Genomic DNA, 26,365 nt, shown 5'->3' on the forward strand with positions numbered 1-26,365 from the left:
AAATTACCCTCAATTTTTAAAAAAAGAAGCAAAATAGAAATATTTCCAGCAAAATCACACTATTCATGGTGCTCCAGATTTTCTTACAGCAATTACGTATTTTGGCTTGCACTGTAGGAACTTCTTCAGGATAGAAATAATGGGGGATCTCAGTGGGGCCTTGTAACAATTCCACAGGGTGAGAGTCTGTGTCCTCAGGAGTCGTCTCCAGTGGAAGAGGACCTAAGGGCACTTCTCCCTTTGACGGTAAGAAACCAGTGGTCCAGGTGCTTGGGGAACTGCAGCCCAGAGCAATTAGAAACAGACAGGGGTGCTGAGAAAGAACGCCATGCATGGAGAGATGTTCCCCTCGCAGAGCTCACCGCGTTTCTGGCAGACCAGTGCTCCTTGCATGGTGAATTGCGACCAGCAGGTCTCTACATACGTGAGGATGAAGCCTTCCTTCATGAAAGTGAAACAAAGAAATAAACTTAACAGCAGAGTCAATTATACTGTTAAGCAGCATTCTTTATTTTATCAGCGCTGGGGAAACACTGGGGATCATCCTCCATAAGTGCTCCAAAGACTGGATGCTCTTGCATTGGTTATATTCACATAATTATTACATATGTATCACAATTTTTGAAAAAATTGATGTACATCTATACTAAAAAATAATTGATTATGTTAGGTATAATTGTTTAGTTTCTTACTTACAATACATCTATTAATGATTAGTTAAATATGAACTAAGCACTCTGCTTCTAAACCATGTATTACCTAATCTTCTGTCTCTTTCTTGTCATGCGGAAGGATCTAAAACTTGAAAAATACCCCCTTGTTTTGCAGGTGGTCAGAAAGCACTTATGTCAATTGGTTGAAGATGGGTACAACTTTTATTACTTATTCACGATATACATTAATTTGGCAGCTTCTCTTCAAATGAACATTGCTTTGTTTTCCAGTGGCCAAATAAATCCTCTCAATGCTGCAACACAGGTAGGGTGTGTTGAGGAATTTAGGTTTAAGGGCAGCCACACACCAGGGAACATGGTGGCAGTCTGGGCAGACTTCAACTGGCTTGTTCAATGCTGGTCACACATCTTGAGGGCCATTTATCACCAGGATGGGCTGGCGGGCTCAGCCAAGTAGCTGGTTTTTAATAACAGTGATTGCTTAAGGAGTTTCAGCACTGGTAAGAGAAAAGGTGGGGTGGGGTTTATTTGGTTTTGGGTGGGGTTTTTTTTCAGCAGAAAAGGAAGGCGAGCCAAATGTTTCTGCCTTGACAGCAAAATAGAAAAGCAGGATTGAGGAGCAGCAGAAGAAAGCAATAATTCCAGTCAGTTTTGAGGAGCCCTTGGAAGAGGCCAACAAGTAACACCTTTGTAAGGGTTTTACAGCTGGACACCACCCAGCAAGGGTTCCCCACTCAGTCACAAGCCTTGGGCATGGGAATGGAAGGCAAGGTATTACAAGCCTGGATATGGACTGTGAACAGGCAAGTCTGGGAACTGCCATTAGTTAGACATGTGGTCTTTAAAGGACAAAACTATAACATTTAAGTAAATTACAAACATTTTTGCAGGGCTGTTTCAGACATTTACCTATGAAACACTTGTTAAACAATTCCTCTTAAAAGTGACTCTGAAGACGGTGTCTGTAAGATATTGTTCAACCTGTGAGTCGTTAGTGCAGAGCTTTCTATTTACTGATGATATTAAAATCCCTCATTATTCCTCCTTTGATGATACTCCAGAGACGGTAGCAGACCGTGGCTCTGAGGTGGCTGTCACAAGAAACAACCGCATCCACCACTCCCTTTTAAACTCATGTTAACTTTTTAAAAGCCATTTTTCACTTTGACGACTCCTCACTCACAAACAGCTTCCCTCCTCCACCACCTCGCCCCAACGGCCACCTCCAGCTCTAACGGCCGCCGCGCGTGCGCCCAGCCGCGGGCGGGAGGCGCGAGAGAGACGCACCGGCCCCGCCCGCTGCGCGCCGCCTAAGGCAGGGCGGAGGGGGCGGGGCGTATCCAGGACGTGCGCGGCGCCGTTCAGAGGAGTATGGCGTCAGCGTCATCGTCGCGCGCCGCGGAGCGTCGTTCGGTGGGAGCGATGTCGCCGCCGCTCTTCAGCCTGCCCGAGGCGCGGCTGCGCTTCATGGTGAGCCTGGCCGGGCGCGGGGGCTTCCTCCTCCCTCGCTGCCGTTTAAGGAGGATGGACCGGGCGGGCGGGAGACCGCGTCGTGGCGCCGGTGCCGGGCTGTGCCCCAGCACGCCGTCCGCCTCCCTCCCCTCCCGCCTGAGCGGCCTGCGGTCCCTGCCGGGGCTCTGCTTTAACGGGTGCCCAGCGCAGCTGAGATAAATCCGTTTAAATTCGGGGACAAGGGCCGGTTCAGCCCGGACCGCCAAGGGGCGGGGGGGGGTGAGTCTGCTGCTTAGTTAACTAAAATTAGCCTAAAATAAAATGAGATTAAATTCTGGCGTTCCCTTCCCCCCTTCACTCCCGCAGCAAAACGTCCGTAGTTTGTTGTGCTTGTCTCTTTTGTGCCTTTGCCCAATGATGCTTTTTCTGCTGCCGGAGCAGGTAGGGCTGGATGTGCACACCGGCCTCTAGGTCTCACCATTTGCGGCCCAACTTGTTGTGCAACAGGGTGGTATTTGCGCAGAAGTGGTCGAGGCACGGACACTCGCTCCAATAGGTAGATTTAGTTACGTAATGTAGTAATTTTTAGACCACCTTGTTAACAGGAGTCATGTCTGGAACCGCCATAACCTGCCTGTGAGGCAGGTGAAGTTGTGCGTGTGGGGCTTGAGACCGCTGTAGATGCGGCATCTTGGTCGCAATAGTGTATTCCTCTGTGTTGCGTTTAGAAATACTGTTTTCGTTGCATTGTTAGCCAAGGTTTGGAATGTGGCACTCTACTATCTCACATGCCTGATTTGTGAGGCATTTGTTACTTGTCCTACTTGTTACAAAGTTCTGTTTGTAAAGTGATGTGTGGCAAAAAAATGCTTTAGTATTTCAGTCCACTGTCAGATAGAGGAAAGAGAAGATTCTCCTTGTTTTGTGTTGGGTTTGTAACTTTTCTTTCTTTACATTTTTGGTAGACATCTACCAGAGAGGCTCTGAATCACAAAAGTATCAAGCCATTGTTGAACGCATTTAACCAGATCCCTGGGAGGTAAGTAAGTGCTGCTTGATTTTAAAAGGTGCCTATTCAGGTATTGTATTAGTAATCTTCTCCCTAATAGTTGTTATTAACTGATATGGAATGTTTGCATTTGCAGTGAAAATGAAAAGAAATGTACCTTGGATCAAGCTTTTAGAGTTATTGTAGAAGAAGAAATAGTAAGTACTTTAAACTGCTACATCTTTTATCTTGATAAAGCTCAAATTTCTGTTTGCAAGTTAATGTATTAATTTAACAACCACTCACTTTAGTATAGGGAAATACTGCTTATTAAAAATATGCATTATGTAAAAGTTATCCAATTAAGTTTGAATATAGATGATTAAAGGAGATTGGTAGGTAGGACAGAATGGCAGTATTTTACAGGTAGCACACTATGGTGAGAGGTGTTGACTTGGCCTTTTCCAGCAGTACTTTGTAATGCTTATGAAAATCTGCAGTGTCTTAAAATTCTAGTTCATAAATATGCATTATTCTATAACTATGCTTTAAGAGTGGGATGGAGTGGGATATTTGTTACTAGCATGTAACAAAGCTGCCTGTCAGCTTAAAAGAATGATGAAAGGAATCAAAGAATGGTTTTGTTGGTATTACTTGAATGAAGGGTGAATGTAGCGTATTAATTTTCGGGGGTAAATAACTCTCTCTACACAGTAGGCATTGTAGGGTCTTTAATGGCTAGCAGTGGTCAGGAAATGTTGCTCACTGAATAAAAACTTTATTATATAGTTAATTGACAGGTCTGATTTAATAGATTGTTTGACACTTTGGGAAGTTGAATGTCAGCGTTTGTTTTAAATATGCATACTTGGGAACAAGAATTTTAGTTTTGTTAAATGTATTTAGGTCATAATAGAGAACTTTAATACTGTTCTTTTTGTTTAGATAAATAAAGCTCCATGTGAGAATCTCCTGGCAATTATTTCTCTTGCTATTAGTGGAGTCACAGAAGGTGAGCATCTTTCTCTCAGATCTGTTGGCAGTTTTAGGGGCCATTTAGAGGAATTTTTAAGTCTTGATTTTTGAAAGTCATCAGCATCAGTTAGGTTTGATAATATGTGGTCCTTACGATAGTGGTTATTAACTATGTTTCATGAAAGAAATGATGTATAATATTCAGTTACGTGCAACATTTGTGTTGAATATATATATATTTTTTAATACGGAAAGATATGTGGGTTTGGTTGCAACATAGCTAACATTTTCTATCCTTGTCCACCACTGCGAAGTGCTTAGGAGTCTCCCATCATAATTTCAGAGATGAGACCACTGAGGCAGAGAAGGTTAAATGACTTCTAGGTTTCTCTGTCAGTTGCTGGTAGAGCCAGAAATAACTTCTGAATATGTTTGCTCTTCTCCCAGTACTGGCCTGTCAGTACACAACTGTTTTTTAGATACTTAAATCTGTTACTATAACTGTCTTTTGTGTCAGAAATCATTGTGCTAATCTCCTGAAGATGCTCCCATGCTCTTCCCTTCGTTTATTTGTTCATATGATGCATCAAATACTTGTGTGTTTTAGTAAGTGTAGCTGAACTACACTCGTGTTTTATGAACAATAGGCTAATGAGACCTGTGGTCACGAGGATTGCAGACACTACCAAACTACAGAGCATAGGTACACAGACTTGGAGCACTGCTTTAGTAGACTTCAAGTTTTTTAGAAGTTATTCTTTATTATATTTTTATTATTTGTTTTACATTAGTGCAAAGGTCTTACAAAGCTCATCTGCATGTATGTACATATAGAAATAGCTTTCACTGAAGTTCACACTTTAGGCCAAGCTTTTTGTTAGGATTTGTAGGAGCTCAGGAGAACTTGTTTCTTCTTTTTTGGCATAATGTCCCTCAACTACCATGTACCTTTACCAGATTTGACTTCAAATTTGCTGAATAAGATACTCACTGTTCCTCACAGGCATCTGCACTGCATCAACCCCTTTTGTGCTTCTGGGAGATGTTCTAGATTGCCTGCCTTTGGATCAATGTGACAAAATTTTCACTTTTGTAGAGAAAAATGTTGCTACATGGAAATCGGTAGGTATTTTTCCAAAATGTGAAATAGTCGTACCAAAGCTTCTGTCTGTCTGAACCGTTTTTACAAACAGATTTTAACTGTCCTTCTGTCCGTGTTAAAATAGTAGCACTGAGCACATTTTCTTCTGAGGCTTAATAATGTCTGGGCAGCAGAGGTCAGAAAATTAATAGTAAAATAAATAATTATTTTGATCTATTTCTAACTCCTTTTTCTACAGTATGCACTAATTGTTGCATTTAGAAACCAGAAATTTAACTTGTGGTGCGCAATTTGTATGAATAGCATCTCTCTTGACCTGTTGTTCAGCTTCTCCCTCAGAGCTGCAGTTTCCTCCATCACCAGTTTGCAGGGAAAGAAGTCTTCTTGGTCACTTCCTTAGTGAGCTTTCTATTACAGGACTATAGTGATAGTGAATATGTTGCCCTAAAATGTTTCTGCTCTTGAGGAGCAACTGGTGTTTTGAGGCCTGTGTGAGCATTTTATGCTCTTGCTATGTCACAGTGCTGTAACAGGAGAAGAGCTGCTGCGACAGGCTCCTGAGCTTCCTGCACTGCGGGCACTGTTAATTAGAGGGACTTGAGGGTCGCAGGCAGAAGTCCCAACCTGCCTATATTTTATTCCAAGATCATAAGAAATCCTGTATCTCAGTATCCTTGTTTTGCTCTTTGGCAGTGCTGCTGGGACCACAAGTGTCAGCAGCTCTGTAGTTAACACCTGAACAGCATTCCAGTTTCTCTGTATTTCCCTAACTTGGATTTCCTAACCAGGACTGCCTCCCATAGGCATTCATTCAGGTTGCTCTGTTTCAGATAAGTCCCCCCGATATATTAATAAACTGTTCTTTATCGTTAATTCAAGTACCTATAGATTTCTTTCTCCTGCTGCCAAATTACTAGTACTGTGAATGCTCTAAAATATTTTGTGTATTGCTCTTTGTGTATGTGTATAAATAATGCATGGAATAATAAAGGCAATGAGTGTAAAAATGAGTGTATTCCAGAAAAAAAAAAGTGGATGCTGATCTTACAGTGTGTAGTCACATATGTTTTTTCTGTATGGAGGCTGGATTTAAACGTTGTGGCTTGTGCTTTCTTGGAATTTGTGGGACTGGTTTTTTTAGTTGCCTTTTTGTGAAACCTGCTTCTTATTTAAGGGAAAACTCAAATATAGACATAGCAGTAGGAAAGGCTTGGGATTAAATTAAATTGTACTCAAGAAGGTTTAGAGTTCTCCTAGTGATCTAAATACCTTTACTCCATTTCAGAATACATTTTACTCCGCAGGGAAAAATTACTTGCTACGAATGTGCAATGGTGAGTTGTAGTTTGTTGGGGGGGTGGTGAGGAATTAAGAACTCTATATCTCTGCAAATGAAAGTGGGTTTAATAATGTGGTTTACATTCAGATGTGTTCAATAAGTAATAAAGTTAAAAGGCTCATCACTCAGTAGATTTACATTAATCAGCAAGAGTCATGAATAAGTCATTTTGACCTTAGGGAAATCTCTTCCCCAGTGGAGGCCGTCATAACAGAACATCTGAGAAACATTTATTCCTCAGCAATGGCAAGGCCTATATCAGAAGCTGTATTTGAGTAGGATTCATTTGAACTTATTTTTTTATTGCTGTTGAATGTCTTAGCGGAATTGGTAGAACGCATTTGGAAAAAATATGGCTGATCTGAGGAAGTTACAGGCATTTAAATTTACAAATCTTAGCTTCCTGTAATTAACTATGTAGGTCATGTAATTAGCAAGTCTTAAATTCTACTGTGAGAGGAATTGAAAGTGAGATAAATACTAATATTCTGTACTTTTTACAATATTTAGACCTCCTAAGAAGATTATCTAAGTCACAAAACACAGTCTTCTGTGGAAGAATTCAGCTGTTCTTGGCTAGGTTGTTTCCACTTTCAGAAAAGTCAGGTGAGATTTTTTGAATTACACCACACTTAACATCTGATAAAGACTAAATATGCTGAATCTTTGAAGTTCATAAGGGTTGCAGACCAAGTTTGGTTGGAGAAAATAACTTTGCGTTTGTATCTTGGTTCTGATCCTTACCCTTGATATTGTGATTTTTATTTGTTGTAATTTCAAACACAAGATTTGAATGCTGTTTCTGAGAACATAATATCGGCATCTCTTAACTAATTGAACGAACAGAGTTACAAACTTCACAGCTTCTAATACTGACCCTTTATTTTTCACAGGACTTAACTTGCAGAGTCAGTTTAACCTGGAAAATGTCACTGTTTTCAATACCAATGAACATGAGAGCACTCTAGGACAGAAGGTGAAAATCCCTGTGTTGCTTTTCACTCATTCTGCGGGACACATGCAAGAGTTTTGGCACAGAAATGCACTACTGTGCATAATGTTTAGAATCATATGTTTATAATTTGGTTGTCCCTCTTCCAGATCAAGCTGCTGATTCTGGAAATAAGCACATTAACTGGTATATTAAACGGTGTGGACTTTGAGGGGGTAAAAAGAAAATGATTTTGCAAGGGATGAGTGCTGCCACTTAACTGTACAAAGTTTTCCCCACAGTGTATGTAGTATAGTGCTGTTCCTTCAGCTTTTTTTTCAAGACAAGTCAGGCTACCATTGCAAAGTGTAGTAAGGTGTTAAAACAGGAATAATTTGCACATATTACTGTGAATAGGACTTCAGAGATCTTTTAAATTACCAGCTTAAGCTTTCTGATCTAAAGCGTGATAAAATGTTTAAAATACAGAACATCGTGAAAACCATGTAAATTGTAGTGGCATTTGTATAAGTTTTTTATTATTTCTTCCTATTAGCACGCTGAGGAGAGAGAAGAAGGAATGGATGTAGAGGAAGGTGAAATGGGAGATGATGAAGCACCAACAAGTTGGTGAGCTCATAGCAATGCTAAAAGTTGAAACAGAATTTTGCAAAGTCAACATAAAGAGCTGTTTTGGAAATACCCTTTAGTGATGTACTCAGAATTCTGCTTACCTCCTGTCCTCTCAAGATTAGATGCAACCTGGCAGCGTTTCAGTGGAGATGCCTGGAGAGGGAAAAAGTCTCCTGACTATTTGAAAAAGTTGCTTATCCTGGCTGAGAACCACTGTTACTTTTCTTCAAAATTTTCACAATTTTCCCAACTATCTTGACAAAACTTGTTCCAATAAGATGTATTCAAGGATTCTGAGTACATGCTTTATATACTTTTACGAGATAAAGCTGTGTTTCCCCAGGATGTAAGAAAAAAGGATCTTGAGTTTTACATTATTGTTGCTTTTATGGTGAGAAAGTAATGGTAGATGGGATGGAAAACACTTTTAAGGACAAATTGTGAATTACAAATTTCTCTGGAAGGGCTTGTTATTGATTTATTATTTCACTTACAAAATTAATTTCTGGGATTGCACATTCCTGAGTAGACTTGAATTTAATAAATCACTTTCAATATGGATTTTCATAACTATTTATTCTTTTTTTCCCCCCAGTTCCATTCCAATAGATTATAACCTGTATAGAAAATTCTGGTCACTTCAGGATTATTTTAGAAATCCTGTGCAGTGCTATGAGAAGGTCTCATGGAAAACTTTTCTGAAGGTAATCTGAGTTCATGCTTTCAACCATTCAGCCTAAATAAAAATAGCCATTTTACAAGTAGAAAAGTGACTGCATATGAATAGAACAGTTCAATCGCTAATGCCATCAAAAAATAATAGTACATGAGAAAATGAATTTTGCTGTTTTCTGAAGTGAGTTGGACAGTAAACAGTTGAAGATGTGCAGTAAATCCCGTAACAAATCTTGTGTAAGTCACTAGCAGAAAGATTTCATGTGCTGAAACAATGTCAGCTGCACAAAAGCAGAACTTGTGTTTTGTTCTGTTTTGGTTTTTTTCCCCCCAAGAAGAAAAATAGTTTTACCTAGTCTTAGATCTTACTTTTGAATGGTCATATGGATCCTGGTGGGATCCTAAAGATGCTAGGTTTACAAAGAAACAAATGTCTTTATAGAAGCAATTACTTGGATGTCACCTTCAGCCAGCTGTTTCAATTTTGCTTAGTGTGAATGTTGAAGATTATTTTTTTGCTAAGCTACTGTTTCTTCTCCATTAGTATTTATTTAATAGCAAGAAGAGTGCTGTTTGTGTGGTTCAGAGAAGCTGAATAGGGCCAGTTTTAAGTCTTTTAGATTAAATTTTTTCTTCTTTGCAGCTTTAAGGCTCAACTGGTTTTTAAGAACAGCACTGCAAATTTAACTTTCACTTATGTACCTTTCTTGGTATATATTCTGAACAACTTATTTTAAGTTTGAATGTAGCACTCTAATCACTTATTTCATAACATTTGAAAAACAAAGCAGTTGAGCACTGTTTACAACCATTGTTTTTCTTAGCATATCTTAAATGCTCCAAATGATTAGGTGTTCTTAAATGATAAGTAACACTTCCACTGTCATTTGTGTTGTTTAGAGAGCCTTTATGTATTGGTGGCAAATAGGTCTTGTTTTGACTGGCTGATAGCAAGTTTACAAACCATTTTACTTGAGACTGAGTCTAGTGTAGTTCTGTAATTAACTACAGAGTTTTTGTAGTATTTTCATGTGGTGAATAACTCTTTTTTTATAGTACTCAGAAGAAGTTTTGGCTGTTTTCAAAAGTTATAAATTGGATGATACTCAGGCTTCCCGAAAAAAGCTGGAAGAATTGAAAACAGGAGGAGAACATGTGTATTTTGCAAAGTTCCTAACTAGTGAAAAGGTATGTGATTTCTTTTCTCAGAATCGCAGACTAGTTGAGGTTGGAAGGAGCCCTGCATAGCGCAACCTCTCTGCTCAAAGCTCTCAGCCGGTGCAGGTTGTCAGCACTGTGTCCACTTGGGTTTTGAATGGCTCCACAGATAGAGCCTCCTCAGCTTCTCTGGGTATCCCATTAAATTGTTTGGTCCCTTAATTAAGTGATAAAGATATATTTATTCTATTCTTTTTTTATTTCTTTCTTTGTGGATTCCCTATGTTAGTTGATGACTCAGGGATTTCTGTTTCTGGAATGAGAGTGTGCAATACAGCTGACGTTAATTTATTTCATTTGATTTGTATTGTTACATTTAGAAAGGGAAGGTAAAAGAGTAAATATTTAAAGATCTGTTGCTTTTTTATTGCCTTTAGAATTACATATTCAAAACTCAGTTGATTATATGCTAGCTGTATTTTCTGCCTCATAATGGTCATGTTTAAAATTACTTTGAAAAATATCTTAAGAGTTTTTAATCCTGTTAATATGAAGTCAAAAATACAACACTCTATTGAATTTAATCCTAAAATTGTTGTTTTCATTTTGGAATAATATATAACTTTAATTTTTAAATGCAGGCATTAGTATATGACAGAAAGCAAGTCTAAGCGCAGCGTGAGTTTTCTCTTTCTGGGATAGAAGAGTAGATAAATTCCTCACAAGCCTTTGACCTGTGTATTGACAATTCTAAAATAATGTAGTATAGAAGATATAGAACTGGTTGCTTAATTAACAAACAGTAGCCAAAGGCTGTTTTCTTTAAAGAATCTTCAGATCTTCCCTTTTAATGATCTACTATGCTGCGCAGTACATAGGGTAGAAACTGTGTAAGTGTTGATGAGAGCGGACGTTTCTGTGGTAGCTGAATCCTTAAGTTATGGCCAGTAGTTCATAAGAAAAGGGAGCAAGCTGTCCTTCAGTTACTGAAATATCTCAATATTTGTTTTTCCAAATTTGTGTTCACTTCCAAGTGAATGTTGTTAAATCCAGCAGTATAAAACTAGCTAAACAGAAATCTAGGGATACTTCTGCAAGCGGTTCCTTGTGCTCTTAATAAATTAATTTCATTAGAATTTTTGATAGTCTTTTCTAAATTGTGCTAGATGACGGTTTACCAGTCTTTGTATCTTATAAAGCCCTGTTTTGCAAGTATAGGTGATATTGAATAGAGGTTCTGTAATGACTTACCATCATCTTGCAAAAACAGTCTCCATGGAGTTTATCTGAAAACATTTCTTGGATTTTTTAATTTTTTTTTACTCACGCATGTGTAGTGTCTTTATATGTGTAATTCTTTTCTGTTGTTTTTGTTTAGCTGATGGATTTACAGCTGAGTGACAGTAACTTTCGCCGTCACATCTTGTTGCAGTACCTAATACTATTTCAGTATCTGAAGGGACAGGTGAAATTTAAAAGGTAATGGGGAAATGTTTTGTGTTTGTGGATGGGCAGCTAAGAACTTGGGGATGAACCAAAATATTTTAAAAGAGCTTATGTCTGCTTTTTCTGAGGTTCTTGTGAAACTTGCAGAGCCTTGGATTGGTAAATACAAGATGTTGCTGAAGTAATTTTATGGCAGGGAAGGGGAGGTCTCGTTCTTGCCTTTCTCTGTTTCTCTCTACGTGATTCTCTGCCCTCCCTTACAGTGGCTCTAGTGTTCATTAGACTTACTCAAACTTGTGCAGTTTACTAAACCAGCAAAAAACCAACCTACTCATCTCTGCAAAGTTGGTTTTCTGCCCAGCTGGTCAGTTGAGTGCCGTCTCAGAAGCAGAGGCCACTAAAGCTGCTTAAGGTGCATGCCAGTGAGGAAAGGAGTCTCTGCAGCAGCAAGTGGTCAGACCAATGCAAGCTACTTGTATGCAGCATCATTTTGAATCTGCATTGACTCCGCAGTGTGGCATTGGTTGCTGATTTGTTTTTTTTCCTGGTGTGCTACAGCATTATGTCCAAAATAGTAAGAAATTATAATAGTGATTATTGCTTTTGTAAATCCATGAGACAGAACAAACACCTGTGTTTTCCTACTCTGTATTCTATAATGTTATGCTGAAAGAAAAACCTGCCTCTCTTCCTCTGCCCTTTACCACATGTGCACATAATGCTTAACATTTAAAGCAGCTGTCTTTCATCTGCAGTATGCTGCTTTTTATAAACAGATCTTGGAAGAACTTTGCAGACTAAATAAGGATCATTATCCTCATTCTGTAGATTATTTATAAGGCAGGTGGCAGAGAAGGAATAGAATTCATGTCTTCTGAATTGCAGTTCATTCCTATAGAGGTGATTCAATCGCAATTCATTATAGTGTTCATTAAAAGCATTAAGTCATCAAGGATTGTTTGATATGTAAATGGTATAGTCTAAAACTTGGTGCAGTTGTTTTAAAATAATACTAATTATTTACTTCCTTAAAAATGAGCTTTTTAATAGCCTATTAACTAAGGGAAGCTCGTTCTGAAAGTCTTTCTCACATTATTGACTTAGCCATAGTCATGTTTATATTTGCTGTTTAAGATACCTAGTGCTTCGTAAAAAGCTGGTTTGTGTTGTATTGCTTTTGAATGCTGAAAATGGAATGTTATGATTATGCTTCAAATGGATTGTTTTTGAATCGGTGAAAAACAAAAATTAGACTCTCATCTGATTTATTTTTTTTTAACTGTGTTTTAAAAAAGTTCTGTTCTTTGCTGGGAAATGAAGTGAGCCATGTTGTATTTAATTCTGTGTCCTTTTCACTTCTACTTACTGATTGCATTCTAATTCTAGGTGTACCAAGCAACTTGTTTAGTGACTTGAGGTTATGTTGTATATAATGTTTTGAGGTATTCAAGTTCTGTGTTCTGTATACCGCTGGTAGACTGTTGCTTTTACTGTGGTTTGTCTAAAGTAGTGCTTGAGCTGGGGTTAGGAGAGTTGGGGTTTTTTTTAAGTAAATCTTTTCATTGTGCCCACTCACTGTGCTTTGGGTCCGACATCAAGGTGTGATGTTGAATCACGCAAATGGATTTCCTCTTGAAGGAAGATAAATCTGGAAGTGTGTTCCACAAGCACATCTAATTAACTCCACAAACTAGTAAGTGACAAGTCCATGGGACCAGACCAGAGTACTTTCTTCAGGTGCCTTCTAACACCCTTCAGAGAGAATGTAGTGTAAATGATATATCTTCAGCACTATTTTGACGTGTAGTAAACTGTTCAAATTAAAAAAAAATGAGCTTATTTAATGATACTTTGTTGTTGTTTTGTTTTTTCAATTCCAGTTCAAACTACGTTCTAACAGATGAACAGTCCCTTTGGATTGAAGATACTACAAAAGCAGTTTATCAGGTTGGTACAGTAGATGCTTCTATAAAAATTGCATGGAAGAATACTCATTGTGTAATATTGTATCAACAACCTTTGAAGCAGTGACCACCATTTTCTTTGTTGTTTTCTTTTTTCCCTATGTATTCTGGTAGAAATATAATGCAAAAGATTAACCTGTTTTTTTTTCCTCTCTCTCCCAATCTTAGCTTCTTTCAGAAAATCCTCCAGATGGGGAAAGATTCTCAAAAATGGTAGAGGTAAGTACTTTGGTGCCTGTCCAAAAGAAGTCTGTATAGGGCATAGAAAAAGCAGCATCAATTATCTCATACTGACTTTTAGTTGGTAGTCACGTTTTTCCTGTGTTTTCATTAACGTGCTTTTCTTACTTTGCTTTGGGTGAAATGGAAATGCGCATGTATGTTCAGGTATACATACAGGAGACATTGGTTATTGAAAACAAAGAAAGGAGTTCTGTGTCCAAAGACACGGGGATAAGACACAAGCGGATGCTTTACTTTTTTCCTTTACTTTGGCCACATCTGTCTTCCTGTTTAGAGAAGTAGAATTAAAGCCTTTCCCACAGTTATTGGAGATACATTATTTTTGAATAAACTAAACCAGCTGCCGAAGATTATACTGATGACCTTCAAAATGGTGTCAAGAAATACACAGAGTAACACAGGTTTAATTGTAGTAGCTCAACTAAAAACTTTGGGGTCAACTCTGAAAGGTATTATGACCCTAATAATGTACAATATTATGTTTCTGCAGCATATATTAAATACTGAAGAAAACTGGAACTCATGGAAAAATGAGGGGTGCCCAAGCTTTGTGAAAGAAAGGTAACTTAGGAACCAGAAACTTTTTGCTGCTTGTTTGAAATGATGGTTCAACTTTAGAATATGTACCCACAGTGTATATGAACAATAATGATTCACACAACTTTGAGATCTGTATAGTTGGATGTTCCTTCCATGTATGCAGAAAACTTTTAGATTTCTGCCAGAAGTCTTCAAGGCTTTGTTATGTCAGTGAAGAGGTGGTTATGAATGTGCAGCGTCTCAGGAGGGTGTTCCTCACTCTCATGGCAATGTTTTGTTCTCTTAATGCTAAGGATCCAGTGACTGAGGCAACTGGAGCAGACCCTAGCTTGAAGATATTAGTGCTCGACTTTTCCATATGCTGCTTTGGATTGCCTCTAATGAAGCCTTAGGTGTTGTGACTTCAGTGGGGCAGGTTACCTGGAGTGTTGTGTACCAGTTCCCCTCTTACATACCTTATTGGGTTTACCACTTAGTGGTGACCGTTTACCTGAAAGGAAAATATGATTAGGTTGCTTTTGCCATTGAAAGGTTTCCCTTGTAATTAGTTACTACCTAATGACAAAACTTAAGCTTTGACTCCATGTGTCTACTTGACTGTCTTGAGGTGTTGACTAAACGTTGTCCTACCACCCTTATTCATTCTACATACCAACTGGAGCTTATTAATGGGAAGGCACATCTGAGTCATTGTCTCTTTGCAGATCTCCTTTTGTGGAGAGATCAGGTGGAGCCACCTCTTCATGACTTGAGCAGTTTGCAGAAAAGGGAGGGGGCTGTGAGAAGAGAGAAGTTACTGTTAGGGGAGGGGGAAGAAGTAAAATTACGAAATTTGACTTTTGTAAATGTTCTGTCTCCTCCTTTAGATCTCAGCCAGAGTTTCAGCTTGGGTAGGTCTTACCCTAAATTTGGTGGTCTGGGATCTCCATTCTCTGATCCCATGAAATCAGGCGCACCCGGGTAAAGAGAACTTGCAATCATAAAGCAGATGAACCCCCCAGCAGGGTGGATCATGCTTAGTATGTGCTGCTGACATAAATGTGATTTTCTTCTTTTTCTGTTTCTGGATTCTGATGCACCTTTACATTGCTGAATGAGCTAATTTTGGTGTGGGGCAGATCCCTTTCCTTGTATTTACTTTATCTTCTCTCTCTTCTTCCCTTCTCCCTCTTTCCAGTCCTCCTGAGTACTTCCACTGTGATTTAACTAGGCACCATCTTGGGTGAAATGGCTTGTTTTTTTTCTCTAAGTGTTACTGGTTTGATACTGAAGAGGTTCTTTTTCTTTAGACCTCCTGATTCCAAGCCAATGAGGCCCATGAGAAAGAGGCCAGCTCCAGAGGACTTCCTAGGAAAAGGACCAAACAAAAAAATCCTAATGGGGAAGTACGTTGGTTTGATTTCATTAAAGAGTTTCTGGTGTTTGGTTGGTTAGTTGGTTTGGGGGTTTTTGTGGGGTTTTTTTGGCAGCTATTTTTTCTAGTCAGTTATTTTGAAAATTCCTCACTTTGGAACTGCAAGGAAAGAACAGGCAAGAGATGTTTCAGTTCATTTAAAACTTGCAGTAGGCTTCCTTTCCTTATAGTTACCTGTCTTAGATCCCTTTTAAATAGTCTGTAAGTGACAGGCTGAAAATCAGTGGTTTGTACTTCTTGTGTCAGTTTTTATACTTTTGTCTTATTTATGTTTTTGCTTAAAATGTATCTATGCCACAGGTTTTAAAATAACATTCACTAGTATTTTATCCCTGGAACAAAGAATTCTTCTTGATATGACCTGTCCAAAAAAAGTGTCATGTTTTGCTGGATATGAAGTGCTGCATTTTTCCACTGCCTTTTTTTAGGAGAAATTACAGTCTTTTCATTGTAACAGCTCACCCAACCTAGGTGTGGAAATGTTTACCTTGTACTGAGTGTTAGTAAAATGTCCCTTTTGAAAAAGAAAGTGATAAATTATTTCATTTGTCAAAACAAAATGGCCTGACCTTAGCTGGTGTGGAAAGTGAGAGTTTGTTACTGTTTCTGACCACAGATCAGCAAGAGATTATAGTAGAAATTCAGTAGATAATTTTCCTAATTTGCAACATCAGATGAGATTTCTGTGATTTCTGGTAATTCCTACTCTTTATGTATCACAAAGTTGGTATGGGATGCTTTATTGTGAAGGCTCTGGGTGAGAATATCTGTAATATTGTCTTGTGTGTCTTTCTCTGGTGAGTGACAGAACATGGAAGGATAGAATGATGAATGTGGAGTTTGATATATGTTCATGCTTCTCTTTTCAGTGAGGAACTGACCCGCCTTTGGAATTTATGTCCTGATAACATGGAAGCTTGTAAATCTGAGAGCAGGTATGTAAAAATGGTACATAATTGTCTAAAGTTAACTCTCAGCACTGTAATTACACACAAAATTACAATTATTGCAGAACCGGCATAGGGAAGGTATATGTGATGATCTTGCGTGGTGTGCCATCTTACTGTGTGTCTTGAGAGAAGTGGGTGGTATGAATCTTTCTCTTGAAGTCTCTTACTGTTTTCTTCAGTGGTGTTTATGCTGTCAGTAGTTTTCATGGCTTAGTGAAGTAAAATCTAAGCTAAAACCCAGATGGAAACTCCAGTTTTGTAGAGTGTGACTGTATAATTAAGTACCTTATATAATAAAGGAAGATTGCCAGGTCTGGCTCTAATGAAGTTAGCGTGTTATTTGGCTATGATTTTCAAGCGGACATGTGCTTTGAACGATACTAGATAAGATGAGAATGGCTAGCAGGCATTGTTTCAGTGCATACCAGATCTACTAGTGGTGCAGTTGTTGAAAGATGCAGTTATTAGTTATCCCTTCTGCTTGCACAATTGTAGGAAATGCTGAAAATGTACTTTGCTACATAACTTTCTGTTTGTTAAAAACAGCGTGATCCCCTTTTTGTGCAGACATAGAAGTTAGTATGAAAACATGGAAAAGGAACGGGACAGTTCCCAAAGAGAACTTTGTGGCTCTAAAGGCTGAACGCCTGGCTGTGCAGGTGTCCTGAGTGGAGGAAATGCTGTTCCAGGGGTTGAGAGCTGTGCAGAGGAAGAGCCTTCCTTTTTGGGAGGCTGGGATATGCAGGAATGCTTTCGACAGGATACGTGCCTGTGCTAGGCCAAGGGCTAAAAGAGGAGTTGTGTTTGGAACCAAAGCTTTTGATTGCCTGTGCATGATTGTATTGTACTGCAACTTCTTTAAATTGAAAAAAAAATAAATTGAAAAAAAACCAAAGCACTTAAAGGGAGATAAAGCAAGGAAATGCATGCCATGGCAAACAGGCAAGAGAAGATCCCAAGGGATCTGGATTCAGTCCCAAGTTTTATTATTGACTTTGTGATTGAGCATGGTCAAATGACTAGCGTTTTGCTTTGGTTTCTCAAGTCTTCCTTCAAATGTGGTAATACTTCCTTACCTGTCTTCTTTTTAGGTGGCTGTTCTCGGGATAAAAATCTGCCTTTTAAGTTTGTGCATAGTGCCACATATAGCAGGATTCAAATCAAAAGGGTTTTCAAGATTTTGGCTTTGATTCCAGTAGGCAGTGATAATACTACACTTAAACATGCACTGAGCACTGCTTTCCTGGGCAAAGCATGTTTTCCAAAACAGAACTAAAGTGACCAGTGTGCTTCCCCCCAGCCCTGGTTGATCACTGGGTTCCCTTGTAGAAGCAGATGTGTCTCTGTCAAACATTTGATAGGAGAAATACAGATCATTATGAGCTTGCTTTGCACCGCTGATAATCTTGGCTCACAGTAACCTGCTGCTCTTAGGTAATCTGTGTGTCTTGCTTCTAGTCTTCAAAGCACCAAACTGTCCTAAACATTGTGAATATTATTTGTGTTGTTCTTTTAGGCCAAGTTTCCTATGTTCTGGTTTGAATATCTCTCAGAAGCAACCGCTAGCTGTTCTAAGCACAGAAACATCAATTGCATTTTTAATATGTCCCCTATGAGTCACAAATATTGTCTTGAAAATCACAGAACAGCTGAGATTGGAAGGGACCAACTAGAGACCACTTAGTCCACCCCTTGCTCAAAGCAGGGTCAGCTAGAGCAAGTTGCCTATGGCCTTCTCCGGTGGGTTTTGGAAGTCTCTTCAAGAGCAGAAGCTCTGCAGCCTTCCTGGTCAACCTGTTCCAGTGTTTGATCACCCTCACAGAAAAGTTTTGGGCTTGCTTTTTGTTTGGGCTTTTTTTGTGTGTGTTTTTGTGGTTTTTTTCCTGTTTGTTTTTTTTCTGGTGCTTAAGCTGAATTTCCTGTATTTCCATTTGTGCAAGCTTCTGCTTGTACTTTCACTGAGTAGGACTGAGTCTGACTCTTTCTTCCTTACTGCCCCATCAGGTATTTACTGCCCTCTTCCCCCGGGGTAAACAGTCCCAGCAGCTTTGGCCACTCATTGGGTGGTAGATGTCCCTGTCCATGCGCAGCCTTTTGCATGGACCTGTCTCTCTTGTGCTGGGGAGCCCAGAACTGGAACCCAGCACTCCTGATGTATCTCTCCAGTGCTGAGCAGAAGAAGGAAAGGATCATCTCCCTTGACCTGTTGGCCTGTTCAAATGCAGCCCAGGATGCTGCTGGCCACCTTTGCCAGAAGGGTGTGTTGCTGGCCCATGGGCATGGTATTGCTCACCAAGACATTTTCTGCAAAGCTGCTCTCCAACTAGTGAGTCCCCAGCATGTGGTGGTGCCTGGGGCTGTTCTTCCCCAGGGGCAGGACTTGGCATTTCCTTTTGTTGAACTTCATGAGGTCCCTTGGGATGGCAGCACAACTCTGCTCTGTCAACCAGTCCTCACAGTTGTGCTATGTCTGTAGGCGTCGTGAGGGTGCACTCTGTCCCATCATCAGTAGGCTGGTAATGAAGGTGCTGAGCAGTACTAGGCCCAGTCCTGAGCCCTGGCATACCCTAGTGACAGGTCTCCAGCTGGACTTTGTGCAGCTGATCACATCTCTTTGAGCTGGGGGGCTCAGATGCTTTCTAGTCCACTTCAAATAAATCAATTCCTCCTGATGCCGGTAGACCTCCAGCAGAAGATACAGGGATCACTATGGGGGGGTGAAATGAAACATGTTTGAGCAAGTCAGGGAGCCACTAAGATGGGATCATTAAGTACAGCATTAAGCTGCCTAGTATTTCCCCCCTCTCTAAAATTAGTGATCATAAATCATTGAAATTGGGGAGTAATAGTAGTCTGACTGGTAGCAGATGAAACTGAAATGGGCTAATGGAGGGGTAAAGAGGCTGGGTTTTACTTGTCCTCTCCAGTTGCACAAAACTAACAACCAGTTTAGGCTCCTGAGCTCTTACGAGCTGTGTGAGTGGCAGCGTGTTTCTAAGGCAGCCAGTCGGTTATTACAGGTACTTTTACGGAAATCTCATTTCCTCATAGCCAGAATTCTTGCCTGGCATCCCACAGTCCTTTTTCACCAAAGGCTACTGACAGGTGTTGATGTTACTTTTTGGTATAGCAGAATGTTTAAATACATATAATAGGCAGTGCTAGCAACTACTGTTACGTTTCAGTGGTTATGCAGTGAGTAATTTTATAGCAACGTGTATCAAACAGATTCTTTGCTTATTTGCAGTTAAATTTGAGTAGGTTCTTTGTTTGGTTTGGTTTTTTTCTTCAGTGAATAAGCTTTGAGATGTGTATGAACAAATGGAAAACCAGTGATATTAGCATAGACTGTGAGGAGTATTAAGCTCCTTATTTTATTTTTTTAGGGAATATATGCCAACGTTGGAGGAATTTTTTGAAGAAGCTATTGAACAAGCAGACCCTGAAAACATGGTTGAAAATAAGTATAAGTATGTCAATCTTTGTGTCTCACTTTATTTTTATCTCTTTTATGTTTGGCTCATTAAAGAAAACAGACTGTTCTCTGCATTACTACTATCTGTGCAGGACTCCAGTAATGTACAAAAGTAGTATAAGTTTGGACGGGATTATATTAATTAGTAAATGCTGCGGGTCTTTTTCTGTGCTTTTATAGATGCCAGACTGTTGCCAACCAAGCTTGTATTTTATTATAGGGCCGTGAACAATTCTAACTATGGCTGGAGAGCACTGAGACTTCTAGCACGCAGAAGTCCCCACTTCTTCCAGCCAACAAACCAACAATTCAAGAGTTTACCTGAATATCTAGAAAACATGGTAATCAAATTAGCCAAGGAGCTACCTGTAAGTAATGTTATCCTATAATAATAAATGCTGAATTCATTTGAGTTCCCGCTTGTCTCTCTACCGTCCATTTGGTATGGGCCGGGGGGCGGGCGGGGGAAGTAGGGGCAAAAAAAAACACAGGGAAGAAGCTTGTGAAGTAAAAATTGGACGTAAAATGGGTCTGATCAATGACTGAACTGTGAATAGCATAGAATAACCAAGTAACTGCCTTGTATTCTGTGAACAAACATCTGTGGCAATCCCAGGTTTTCCTGCTGGGTTGGTAAGCAGAAACAGATTTGCACCCAGCTACTTGGGTTTGGTGGTGTTAGTGCAAACTGCTTTTATTGAAGGTGTGAGCCAGTGTCAGGGCTTGCGAATGTCAGTAGCTCTGGCTGCTGGGGTGGCAATAAACGGGGCAGAATGTGCAGCTGAAGATACTGCACTGTCACCAGAACTTTACAGCAAGATTTACCAGAGCTCTTCTATCAGCCCCCTGGCTTTTAAAATATGTGAAGAAAAATAGACCTTGTGGAGGTGTAAATTTAAGGCATTAATCCTTTGTACGTTCAACAGTAGAAATTTGAGGCCAAGCAGGGGGCTTTCAGATAACTTTATACACAAGGATAAGAGAGACTAACAGGTGGAGGAGGGAGTTTTTTCTAAACCTCTTGAGTTCACGCACAACCCAGCAATTTCTTACAGGTGTGACCCTGTGCATCTGTATTCGAGACCTTCCTTGTCTGTAATGGGAAACTACTGAGGGGTAAAGGTTGGATTGTAATATGTAGCTTTTTTGTTTATCCAGCCATTGGAGTTAACTAGGTGCTAATAGCAATTTTAGGAAAGATACTGGGAGGTGAGAAGCAGTTTAATATATTAAGGTATCGCTTTATGCAATATTCATGGTGGTACTGCTGTCAAGTACCAAATATTATGAGAAGGCAGAAATACATTAGACAAGGCTTGTGACTGAAAGGCCGGAGAAGAAGCAGCGTTTTGTTCCTCTTGGCTGATCAGTAACTGAATCAGAAAGTGAAAAGTTTGTATATTTCTGCCATCTTTAAGAAGTCTGAAAGTACAGGAAACTTTGAGGAATTCCTGAGTGAGGAATAAGTGAAGAAGAAGAATTTTAAAAGTACAGTCAGCAGTAGTGGTCTCATAGAAAGTTGTTTGTGTGGTGTTTGTTTTCTTTGAAGTAAGTAATAAAGTTAGGTATGGAATCCTTAGTTGTAGTTACCGTGAAAATGAAAGAATCCTGTGAAGTCGATGGATACTTTCATTAGGTTAATTAGTTAGAACTGTGTTTTATTAGAACACTTGTTACTGGTGGTTTGGATACAGGAGGCTGTGGGGGATTTTTAAGTCTCTTATGGGATCGTGTCAGGTTTTCCATTCTAGTACACATTCCAGGGACCATCACAGAGATGTAAAATTTCTCTTTAAACACAAAATTCATCCAGTGATGTTTAGTTCTCTCATTGTAGCCTCCTTCTGAAGAAATAAAAACAGGTGAAGATGAAGATGAGGAAGATAATGATGCTTTGTTAAAGGAAAACAATGAAAGTAAGATTTGCATATTCTCAGTCTTTTCAGTTTCTCTTTTGATGTGTATTGTAGAAGCTGCGTTTTAATGTAGTTTCTACTGAGGTCACCAGTCCTTGGGTTACCCTCGTGTTTCTGACTTGAACCCCATTTGTACCAAAAAGCACAGCATTTTCAGGACACAGGACACTGGTGGCAACCTGTCCATCTCGTGGCCTGCGCTGCCGAAAGTGTGCAGCCTGTTGAACTTGGGTTAGCACTTGGGTTAATCATAGAATCATAGAATGTCCTGAGCTGGAAGGGACCCACAAGGATCATTGAGTCCACCTTGTGTCCCTGCATAGAACAACCCCAAAATTTACATCATGTGTCTGAGGGCATTGTCCCATTGCTTCTTCTGCCTTTTCTGCTACGTGATGTATGTTTACAGTGTTAGTAGGCATTTAGAGCTAAAATGCCATCATTGCTGTGTAAGAACCTATGAGAGTTCCTCACCCACTTTCCTGTTCTTTCTGCCCTTTAATTGCCACAGGCAAGGTGTCTCTCTCGAGTTCCTGCTGGGGTGGGTAGTTAATGGACTTTCAGAAATGGATATGTTCCAACCCTGAGATCTTTCATCCTCTTCATTTAAAATGTATTCAGGGCAAAAGCTTCTCTGCGAGAAAAGCAACCTTCCTGGCAAATGTCATCTCTGGTTCCTCTCCATAAACCAGTCCTTCCATTTTTGTCTCTTGCCTGTAACCCTGGTATGTTGTGTTCCTGAGTGTCCTTCCCCATCTGCTGTGTCTGTGAATCTGCCTCCTTCCATCCTCCTTCGTCTCACACGTATCTCTGTGCGCTGGCTCTTGGATCCAGCATGGGCAGATGGGATGTGCAGGGTGTGGAGTTCACACACCAGACACCATGGGCAGTGTTCTTGGAAGATTTCTCTGTTAGTGCAAAGCCTTCCGTGGGCCTCTGTGAATCTCTTCTGTTGCCCTTTTCCGTTCCACACCTGACCTTTTCCACAGTCTCCCCGTAGTGATGTCTTTCTTCAGCTTAACGCTGCCTGGAACAGCCTTTGTGGTTTCACTGTGTTGAATTTACATCTTTCTTTAAATCTTGTTTATAAGCAAAGCTGGGAGAGCTGTGGTCCACTCTGCACTGTTGTGCTTAGAAGTAATGGAAGTGATCTGATGCTTCTGATTTGTCGTGCGTGATCTTCCGTTCTTTCCCCTCAATGTAGTGGGTTTAGTTCAGATGAGCACTGGAGAGAGTTTAAACTTCTGCTCCCTGCCACCTGGCTCTTCAGGTGGCATGAAGGTGAAATACTTGTTAAAAGTTAAGAACCTTGATATTTTTTATGCATAAGTAATTCAGTCTTTAGGGTTTATTTCTTTAAAATGGTGTGAAATATACCCAGGCGGTAAGCCGTGAGTTGTAGACCGTTATGAGCTGTAAATGTGCAAACCCACCTGTGTATTCACTGCAGCACTTGGTGTCTCAGCAGAGCAGAGTATTCTGTGGTTTTTATCTTTATGCCAGAATGGCAGAAAACTCCTTGAAGTACTGACTGTGTGTGGAAGTTGCTATCCTGCTCGTGCTCCTGCTGCTCATAGGAATGTGAGGCTTCAGTAACTCAGTAAAAGGGAAGCAAACTATTTTTTACCTGGATTAACTCTGTGTACAGTGACTAAAAGAAGTCTAAAAGACAAATGCTGAATATCACTCTGTATTTTAATATTGTAGTTGAATCATGTATTGAAAATTTCAGGCTACCTCTCAAAATTTTTGTTTTCATTTGGAGGAGGCAGTTCTCATGTGCTTTAGGCTTTAGCAATTCTCTCCCAGTTGAGCAGGAAATGCATAAAACCCAAGTTTTTTTTATCATGGTCAGTAAGAGACATTCCTCTTGCAACCCAAGTAATACATCTGTAAAAATTCATCTGTTCTCAGAGCTCTTGAGTAGGTTCTAGCCACTAAAGGAAAGGTGTCAATCTGTCTGTTAGTAAATAAGTAGGAGGGTTAAGATGGGGTGGATCAGGGAAGATCTGGAGACACTCCCTGAGTTTCACAGTGACTTTTTTTTCCCCTTAGGTCCAGAGGCACAACGGGACAAAGCCATGACGGGTGAACAAATCGAGTCCTTTGCTAGCAGGCTTGGGGAGCAGTGGAAGGCCTTGGCCCCCTACTTGGAAATGAAGGATTCTGACATACGGCAGATCGAGTCTGACAGTGAGGACATGAAGATGAGAGCGAAGCAGCTGCTGGTTGCCTGGCAGGATCAGGAGGGGGCACACGCTACCCCTGACAACCTGATTGCTGCGCTGAGCAAAGCCGGGTTAAGTGACCTCGCAGAAAGCCTGGCCAACGACACTGAAGGCAGCAGCTAGCTTGCTTCAGGTGCTGACTTGTCATGTGGTGGTGGTAGTTGTTGTCATTGTTAATTGTGTCTGTTTTGTTTGGGTTTGTTGTTAATTGTTACTAGGTAACAAATTTTTGATAGGTGTTTTATGTTCAATAAATGCTAAAGCTTTTTAATAATATTACTCAGTTGTCCAGTTTTCTGAGAAAAGGATTTGTCATCCTAATTCAGAAATAGGAAGCTTTACTTTGGATGTTGGAAACATAAAAGGGAGGATGGAGTCGAGGCAGCTTTCTGTGCAGACTGTAGTTTGGTATCTGCTGCAGGGCTTGGGTTGCTCCTGTTGGACAGGGCGGTCAGTAGTCTCTGTGTGTTCTTTTCAGAGCACGGGCAGGTGTGAAGGACATTAAATCATCAGTTGGGGTGGCAGGGAGCTGTGGACCATTAAAATGTACCTTTTTATGAGAAAATATGGCTGGGATGGAGGTGCAAGTCACAGCATTTGCTTTCAGTGAGGTGCCCTGGGAGGGGTGCTGTGCTCAGGCTGCTCTTCTGCTGAAGAAACAGTTCTCTGGACCTTGACAGTCAATAGTGGGGAGGGAGTTTCCATGCTCATTTTTGGTTATTAACCTTAGTCTCTGCACATGTTTGTCTACGTAGGAACTCCCCTGAGTCAACGAGGTAAAGGGTTTCTGTCCCAGTTCACTGTGAAGTGACAATTGGTTTCATTTTAAGGCAGGTAGGTGTTACATGAGGCTGGATATGTTTGCCCTCAAAAAAATGAGATTTTTGTGGTGGTGGTGTAGCTGGCTACAACTTACGTGGTCACTTATTGTAGAATTTGTGTCACACAGTGACACCTCTCTAATTGCTGTTTGGAAAACTGCGTATCACAGGACTTTTCTCTGCAGAGTATTGTTTCAGTTCTCACCTGTGAATTTCCAGGGTGGTTTGCTGCCAGCTGGGAGGTGAGTTGTGCATGCAGAGCTGCTGCTGAGAGCTTTGTGCCTGCTCCCTGCTTCGGATTTAGCTGTATTAGGAAGTTAATCATTGGGCACTTCAGCAAAAGTCGGTGTGGGCTGATACATGGGGCAGCTGTTGGAAATAAACCAGCCTGCGTCTCACCTCCTGCTGTGGGTACGATTTGATAGAAGGTACAAAATGTAACTATTTCAGTTGATTAAGGGACTTTAAGCATATTGTGAGCTAAGGTGTGTGGAGATGACCAAGAGCATCTCTGAGGAGAGGAGCCGTTGCTGCTCCTGGAAATGCGGCATCCTGGGGAGGAGTTTGAGCACTCACAGCATGAGATTAGCGTTTGCAGTTTCTGTCTGGAACACGGGGAAAGCACAACCCCGTTCCGCAGCTGAAGTAAAATGAACATGGCCTACCTGGTTGGTTATTGACAGCTGGATGCTGGGAAAGCTGGGATGGCCAAGGGAAGGAGACTGAAGGAAGCCATCTCCAGAGAGGTGCGTTCTTGGTGCTTTAGGTATCACCCACCATCTCAGTGCTTGTGTTCAAGGCTGTTGCCCTGGTTTAGCTTTGCTCCTTTCTGACCTGGTCACAGCAGTGTATGAAGGAGTGCAGATTTCTCCTGCGTCATCTGCCAAGTATGACTTCATCAAAATGGGACAGCACTGCTCTGGCCCTCAAACAGGCCTGAAATTAGACTCACCTGGGGAGGGATCCTGATCCCTACCCCTGATCCAAGCCCCCAGCCCTATGGCATAACTAAGGGTGTGACAGACCTGGAACAGCTCCACTGGAAATGGGGAACTGCTGCTTCTCTGAGGTTTTCAGTGAACCAGCTCTTAATAAGTGTATCTTGTCTCAGTAAGACACAGATGTGATAAATGCACACATCAAAATGAGTAAAAAGCTAAAGCAACAGAAAAATGGGGCACACCGCTTTCTGGGAAGGAAAAACAAGTTAATTTTTTTTTTTGTTTTAATAACTCTCAGGCTGTGACCAGTAATAAAAGATAATTTCCTAAGTGTAGAGTCATAATATCGTTCAGAGCAGAAGGCTCTTTTCAGCTACCAGCAGAGAAGAAACACTGATCATAAGGCCATACCTGAGGTGACAGTTCCACAAAACAGCAGCCAGGCACAGGTAATGTCTCTTTTTTTCCTCCTTAACCTATAAAAAGCCTTTAAAACCAGG

The 26,365-nt window shown here is 40.4% G+C and overlaps 1 protein-coding gene across 4 annotated transcripts; it reads left to right on the plus strand.

Annotated features, from left to right (window-relative positions):
• Positions 1-1,950: 1,950 nt before the first annotated feature.
• On the plus strand, positions 1,951-24,379 carry THOC1 (THO complex subunit 1). Of its 4 annotated transcripts, XM_065053279.1 has the most exons (22): positions 1,951-2,144; positions 3,092-3,165; positions 3,272-3,332; positions 4,060-4,126; positions 5,093-5,211; positions 6,477-6,525; positions 7,041-7,136; positions 7,424-7,506; positions 8,018-8,091; positions 8,690-8,798; positions 9,826-9,957; positions 11,306-11,406; positions 13,254-13,320; positions 13,506-13,556; positions 14,071-14,141; positions 14,987-15,010; positions 15,410-15,505; positions 16,404-16,469; positions 19,871-19,954; positions 20,180-20,327; positions 21,797-21,875; positions 23,931-24,379. In XM_065053279.1, the coding sequence occupies exons 1-22, from the start codon at positions 2,046-2,048 to the stop codon at positions 24,224-24,226; spliced, it is 2,046 nt and encodes a 681-aa protein (XP_064909351.1). In that variant the 5' UTR covers positions 1,951-2,045; the 3' UTR covers positions 24,227-24,379. The 4 variants fall into 4 exon arrangements, with proteins under 4 accessions (XP_064909351.1, XP_064909354.1, XP_064909352.1 ...); XM_065053282.1 differs by lacking the exon at positions 21,797-21,875; XM_065053280.1 differs by lacking the exon at positions 14,987-15,010.
• Positions 24,380-26,365: the final 1,986 nt, after the last annotated feature.

This window comes from Columba livia, chromosome 2 (assembly GCF_036013475.1).
Source record: "Columba livia isolate bColLiv1 breed racing homer chromosome 2, bColLiv1.pat.W.v2, whole genome shotgun sequence".
In the NCBI taxonomy this organism is placed as follows: domain Eukaryota; kingdom Metazoa; phylum Chordata; class Aves; order Columbiformes; family Columbidae; genus Columba; species Columba livia.

Bases quoted from the DNA above. Each gene is read 5' to 3' on its own strand.
- THOC1 (XM_065053279.1), top strand. From the start codon at position 2,046: ATGGCGTCAGCGTCATCGTCGCGCGCCGCGGAGCGTCGTTCGGTGGGA. The intron at 8,799-9,825 runs GTAATCTGAGTT...CTTTTTTTATAG, and splicing joins CATGGAAAACTTTTCTGAAG to TACTCAGAAGAAGTTTTGGC. The intron at 21,876-23,930 runs GTAAGATTTGCA...TTTTCCCCTTAG, and splicing joins GTTAAAGGAAAACAATGAAA to GTCCAGAGGCACAACGGGAC.